The 6,486-nt window shown below is 45.4% G+C and overlaps 1 protein-coding gene across 1 annotated transcript; it reads right to left on the bottom strand.

Moving 5' to 3' along the window:
• Nucleotides 1-538: 538 nt before the first annotated feature.
• On the bottom strand, nt 539-4,991 carry LOC136106565 (protein FAM162B-like). The gene is made up of 4 exons (XM_065846941.2): nt 4,729-4,991; nt 2,781-2,886; nt 1,284-1,392; nt 539-646 (listed from the first exon to the last, which is right to left on the bottom strand). The coding sequence occupies exons 1-4, from the start codon at nt 4,859-4,861 to the stop codon at nt 539-541; spliced, it is 456 nt and encodes a 151-aa protein (XP_065703013.1). The 5' UTR covers nt 4,862-4,991.
• Between the last annotated feature and the right edge of the window lie 1,495 nt (nt 4,992-6,486).

The following is a 6,486-nucleotide window of genomic DNA, read 5'->3' as shown; positions in this document are numbered from 1 at the left end:
ACCCGGGACCCTGCAAGGGGCTGGGGAGGGAGAGGAGACAGTGATGGCAGCAGGACTCTGGATAGTTGACCTTTTTGTGCTTGCCAAATGTATTGCAGACTCTACTTCGCCCTGCTCTGAATCATTTTGGTCAAGGGTGTTTGTGCTAGAGGCATTGCACAGGATGGGATGCCCTCTGATGTAAGGCCATATCCTCCCTGGCTACCAGGAGACAGCCCCACGGCCACACTGAACATCAGCAGCACCATGAAAAGCTGATCCTGAGCTGGGGAGTCCTGCATCCATCCTTCCCACACTTTCCAGTTTAGAAAAGTTGTCTGTGTTTCAGCAGAACTCATTGCAAAGACCAGAGGCCACAGAAAGCAGCTGTTGGAGTTTCCACAGGAGTTTCCCAGCTTGTATGGAACAATTTTTAAGCAATGAAATCTTTGCACTGACAGTTTCAGTAAAAAATCTCCAAAGAGTTAATTGGAGACAGGTACACATGCCATGTGTGCAAATCATTTATTTCCTACTGTTAAAATAAATCTCTTCCAAATCATTGCAGCTTCCCAACAGCTGCCTCCTCATCTTTCTTCACTTCAGCCTTCCATTTGGCCTTCTTTTCTATGTTCATCCGCAGCAGCGTGTGATCCCTTTTAGCAGCCTGGAAAAGAAACGGTGAAAATCATTGCATGCACACATTTCCCACCATTAAATCTCCTCAGATTTGCACCACTGTCCCTTTTGATATTTTGCAGTGACAGAAGCTAATGTGTTTCCTTATTTTACCAAGTTTTCAGCATTTTCAGCTGTGATTAGCAGGAAAATTACACTGTAAATTGTTTAGAGGTGTGTTGGGACATGCAAGCCAGGCTGGAGAGCCTCCTTCCCCACCAGCGGGGTGGAAAGAAGTGTGACACACAGACTATGCAGGCAGGACCGCAGGATCCTTACAGCCCACAGATGCAGGAGAGCATCAGGCACCATTGACACTGTCTGAGCTACTCAGACAGCTACTACAACCTTTGGACCGGCCTCTTTCTGAGATACCATGGTACAGAGCATTGCACTGCATGGGTTTATGGCAAAGTGGACCAGAAAGAACACATTAATCAGCAAGTTGTGCTTCTCTGTGCCAGTGTCTCCTCCGGAGAATGGGGTGATACAGGTCCTGTGCAAATATTGCTTATATGGACTTATTCTCAAGCCTATCTGTCTACTTGGGTGCTTATTTACAAAGACAGCATACAGAGGCCATACATTAAGTGAATCAGATAACCTCACCCAGAAAAAATACTCACTTCTTTGCCTGTAATTACCATAGCCAAACAGCCCAGCACGGTCAGCGCAATCATGATGTAGCAAACCTTTATCCTGACACTGCTTCTCGCTGCATCAAGGACCTCAGACCTGCAGAGGACAGAGCAGAGTTTCTGTCTGCAGCAGCGTGTGTAAAACTAGATCATGGAGAGCTGAATAATGAATCCTCGAGTTTTCCAGCAACTGCGTGTGAATGTACAATGTGTTTCAGCCTTCTCTTTCTGCATGTGCGTAGAGGAGAACTCAAAAAATTAGTCTAAGGGGGAAAGATGTAGTCACCCTCCCACACAGGTAGGGTATTGCTACTCCTACCGGTCATCAGTAACAACAGGAATAACAAATCCTGCTCTCTTCTAACAGTGTATATGAGAGTGAGTACCTGAAAAATGACAAGGACAGGAAAGTCTTTTCATTATGAAGGGCTCACCTTTGGGTGTTGCAGGGCAAGGCATGGAGTGCTGTACAGCACCAGGAGACATTGGGTCTGTGCCACCTGGGCCAGGCAATACCACCATCAGTGGAAAAATAAATGAACATGCATGACATTTTGGCTCAGATCAATGGAGAGTTTTCACACAGCGAAGAGACACAGCAAGTGGTGCCTGGGTCTGTGGCCACATCCCCATTCCCGCTGCAGGATGTGCTTTGTGTCCCTGTCCCGCTGCAGCGTAGCCCTCTGCCAGGCAGCTGCCACCAGCCCTGCCAGCATCTGCCTGCAGCAGGAGGCTGAGCCTCAGCTGGAGTGAACAACCGCTCTGTCCATCTGGAATTGTCTTCCCAAATTGCTGAACAGTCACAGCTGTCACTGGGAGATCTCCACCACCTTCCATGAACAGCTTTACATCATTTTTCTGACAATTCACACTTGCAAGAGACTTCAGTGTGGCAAAGGGTCATTCATGAACTCATATCTAGCCATGGATTTCCTTACACCTTCAAGGGGAAGGTCAGCTGGAGAAGCCCCGGGGTTGTCACAAGTCAGGAAGCATTAGGTCTCCGAAACTAAATGACAATGATTTAACAAAAATACTTCAGCAAGGAGGCGAAACCATAGCCCAGACATGAGAGTCTTGTTGCAGAAGTCTGTCAGTAACTGTGTACAACACCAGCTTCTTTTTAAAATTTATGCAGCATTATTGATTGCTACTCAATAAAAGTTAGCAAAGCATGTAAAAATCCAAAGTAATTTATCATGGTGACTTCTAAGTTACAAAGCCGCTTGTCTTGAAAAAGACATTTCAGCTTACTCTGAAACTTATGATATCTACAACAAGTGAATCCAGTTTACTTCTCAGGGCATGACAAAAAGTTCACGTTCCCAAAAATTCAGATGATTTTTGGACATCAGTAGCAGTAGACCCCATCAGCATAGAGAAGCACTAACCCTCACCATGTGAACACAATTCTGGGTAATGCAGACTGGAGTCTCAGTCTGTATCTTCATATCCAAAAAGTGTCATTCAGACAGGTCTACTTACGATATAAGCTTGGGAATGTCCTCCTCCTTTTTAAAGCGTCCTGCCCATACTAACACCTTTTTATCAAAATTTGTAGGTCTTCTGTCATTCTTGAAAGTTTCGTAACCTGTAAGAGATTTTATAAAAGAAAACAATGACCTAACCTTAAAGAAGGGAAGAGACAAAAAACTGCTTGTACAGGAGGAGGAGGATTGAACATTCAGAATGGCACTTTTCTGTGAGAGCTAAATGTGCTTTCTAATGTCAAAAGGACTCAGCAGCTGGTGTGATATGCTTTGTTATATTTGCAGCTTTTTTTTTTCTTTGTGCCTTTTTTTTTTCTTTTTTCCTTCAGTTTAGGTAGGTTTTTAACCAAAAATCTCTTCTAATCTTCTTGATTATGGGGGGAAGGATGCGGGGCTGAAGCCACCCAAGCCCACAACATGCTCTCACCCTGCTAGCATCTTGCTTTCAAATAGTCCAGTTAAGAAAACTGCCAGCAGCTCCAATAACTCCTTGACAGCATCTCCTTCTAAAAGTGCTGATGGAGAGGTCTGTTAAAACACAGCCTGGTGTGAGGCTGGCAGTTGTTCTCATGCAAGCTGGGTACCACGTTACTGTAGTCTGATGATGATACATTACACCCCACCAGCCTACCACAGTGATGCCATTAGCATGCTGTCACTGTGAGCACAATGAGAAAGGGAGTCTGGCTCCTCTGGATGGAAACAAGCCCAATGACAGGCCATGACAAGAGCCGTGGCAGAGAGATGCTGCAAAAATAGGGCAAGTATTGGCTACCTCAAATCCTGGCTTTTGCATTGCACACCTGTACAGGTGGTCATTGCAAGGTAGCTGGGACTGCTCACACACTTAGGTAGGTGCACCCAAGATGTCCAGTTATGGTGCCCTGTGCTTGCACGTGTAGCACTGGTGTTTAGAAACACGCTGTAAGTGACCAGGGCATGCAGGAAGGGATGGACATGAAGATACCCCCAGTCTCAGTGTCCTGTGATCCTTGACTGTTGCTGGATTGTTAGTGTTTGGCTGAAAGAAAATCACTGCTGCTACAGAACAGGGCACAGGCACCATCTCTTCCTGCCTGCATTAAGATGGTAAAATTACATTAAGTTCCTTGGCCTCAGGCCTGCTTCTGCATGCCAGGACTTGTGAATGGCTGAAAAACCCCAGGTGTAAATCTTGGCACCCAGACCCCCAGGTAAATTCCATTTCCTGCTTCTCCTATTTCTCTCACCGAGTGCCAGCAAGATCAGTAGAGTCGCATCTGAAATATCAGCGTCTGAATCAGATTTGTGGCAAGGAGTAGGATGGATCACTACAAGGACAGGGTCCATACCGGGAAAGACAAGGTCAAAATCCCATACTGGAGGCCCAGAAGTATCCCATGGGAGCACAGGCAGCCCCATGCAGCCCAGTCTCACTGGAGTGAGGAATCTGCAAAGGCACGGCCAAGGAGGTGGTGGTACAGATTAAAGAGAAACCATCCCTATGCCAAGGAGATTGCCCACGTGGGAGCAGCCCATGACTGCTCCCTGGCAGGTAAGCCAGCACCTGCGTGCCACAGGCGCTGGGGGGAGCAGAGGGGTGCAAGGTTGCCACTCCCACCAGCCCTGCACATGCAGACACCTGCACGGGTCCTCCTCTGGAAACCTGGCAGCTGGGTGCAATGAGGAACTTTTTTTTTCTTTAATTAACAGGTTCCCTGCCACTAAGTATCGGTTTGTATTTGCTGTCATAGAAGGAAGACTATTCAAGAGGAAATACTTTACCCCTGTGCTGGCCAGAGCTCTCAATTTGGTTTGTGTCTCGAGAGTTTGTAGCCCCAGGAGCTGCAGCACTGCAGTAACAGCCACAGACAACAGCAAGGGTTGTTTTCTTACCCTTTCCTGCAAACACCCTTTCCCTCTGTGCTGCAGCACGAAACAGCGACCAAAGTCTTTCTACCCACCTGGATTAGCTGTCGGCAAAGCTGCATCCTGAGCGCCCTTCACTTTGTCACCAATGGCTCTGGCAGGGTGTGGGACCGGCCGAGTCACCCACTGCCACAGCCTGGGGCTGCACCCCAACAGCCTCCCCAACATCCTGCCCCCACCGGCACGGAGCCACCACCTCCACACCAACCTGGGAGCACTCAGGGGAACCGGCAAGATCCCAGAAGGCTGCTTCTAGGGGTGATTAACATAAAACTACCCCTTCCTGTAAGAATGGAGTAGCAGGTATTTCCACCCTGGCTGCCAACAGTTTGTGCTTGCATCACGATGACTAGCTAAATTTGTCACCCATGGTTATCAAAATGACACACCTTCCAAGCTTAGCGAGCAGAGATCACCGCTGCGGCAGCTCATGGCTAGTCCAGGTTCTGCATCCCAAGGAGTTGTTCAGGAGAGAGATGGGCTTTCACATTATTTTCTCATTATTTTCCTATGGTAGTACTAAAATAGGACAGTATGCTATATTTCCCCAAAGACAGGCTTAGTGACTGCTAATTATCACAGCCAGTTAAGCTGTTAGAGTTCTTAATTGTTCTGGGCTAAAAAATAATCTTGCAAATCAGTTGCTTTAAACAGACTTTTTGAGGAGGAACAGCATCCCCCTATTTCAGAATAAATGTGGTTTGGCAGAAGGAAACTAAAGCTGTTATCTGTGGCTACAAATGCACACGGGGAGTTCACCTCACATCCAGACTGCAAACTTCCCTGGCAAATATTTCAGATATATTTCCAGTTTAAATAAGTAAACTAAGAAATTATGTCAAAAACCTCAGGTGATATAGTATTTGTCAGTCAGTAAAATTGTCACTGAAATGTAGCAGTACCTATAAAGTATTTGCCCTCTTTGAATTCAATCTCCATGAAGTCTGAATAATGATGGATGTTTTGCATAACATCAGCTGTTCTAACCAGAGAATGAACCAAAACCAATTCTATTTTATAATTTTTATATTTCTTCCATATTTTGCACAAAATTCTCTCTGATGGTTCAGGAAATGGACATGTAAAATACTTGTCTCATTTGGAGCAGTGGTGTATTTGCTCGCCTTAGACATGCAAGGCTCTAAAATTGATTTACAACTAGGGAAAAAAATACATTGGAGAGCAAAGAAGCTGTTGGCAAAACAAAAAAAAATCAGAACTATTTAGTAATACTATCAAATGCAATACTGCAGATAATCAAAGTGTGTCTAAGAGCAAGGGTAGGAACTGCAAAGGAATAGACCTTGGGATGTTGGCAAGGATATCCTTAAAGGGTTGAGAGGATGAAAGGTGTGAGACAGATGCAGCTCCAGCTACCCGGCTCCTGGCCCCAAGAAAAAACTCTACCATTTATAGAGATGTTTTATATTTTTTGAGAACAGAAAGTTATTGATACTGAAGAAAGAAGAAACTCACAACAAAGTCAAACGTGGTTTTCCCTCTTTCAGGAAAGCTGTACAATGCATTTGAACATAACACGATATGTTCAACTTACTTTGTTTATAATCTGGTAAAGTAAACTTGATCTGCTTTCAGATTAAGAAACCATACAAAGAATAAATGGTGTTTTGAGCTTCTAACTGCAAACAAGACCTGCAGACAAGCAGAAATCAGTGGGTGTGATTATGCTGGAAGAAGCAGAAGACAAACTTGGTAAAGCTGCTGAGGACATTTGCATCCTGCTCAGGATTTCCCTGGGGGAAGATGAGCAGGGGAGGAGAAAAGATGCATTT

The sequence above is a fragment of the Patagioenas fasciata genome, chromosome 11 (assembly GCF_037038585.1).
Source record: "Patagioenas fasciata isolate bPatFas1 chromosome 11, bPatFas1.hap1, whole genome shotgun sequence".
Taxonomy (NCBI): Eukaryota; Metazoa; Chordata; class Aves; order Columbiformes; family Columbidae; genus Patagioenas; species Patagioenas fasciata.
This window is presented reverse-complemented; position numbering and strand designations above follow the sequence as displayed.

Coding starts and splice junctions, on each gene's coding strand:
- LOC136106565 (XM_065846941.2), bottom strand. CDS start 4,861: ATGTTGGGGAGGCTGTTGGGGTGCAGCCCCAGGCTGTGGCAGTGGGTG. Junction 2,887..4,728: donor TTTGCCGACAGCTAATCCAG/GTGGGTAGAAAG, acceptor AATCTCTTACAG/GTTACGAAACTTTCAAGAAT. Junction 647..1,283: donor TGGTAATTACAGGCAAAGAA/GTGAGTATTTTT, acceptor TTTCTTTTCCAG/GCTGCTAAAAGGGATCACAC.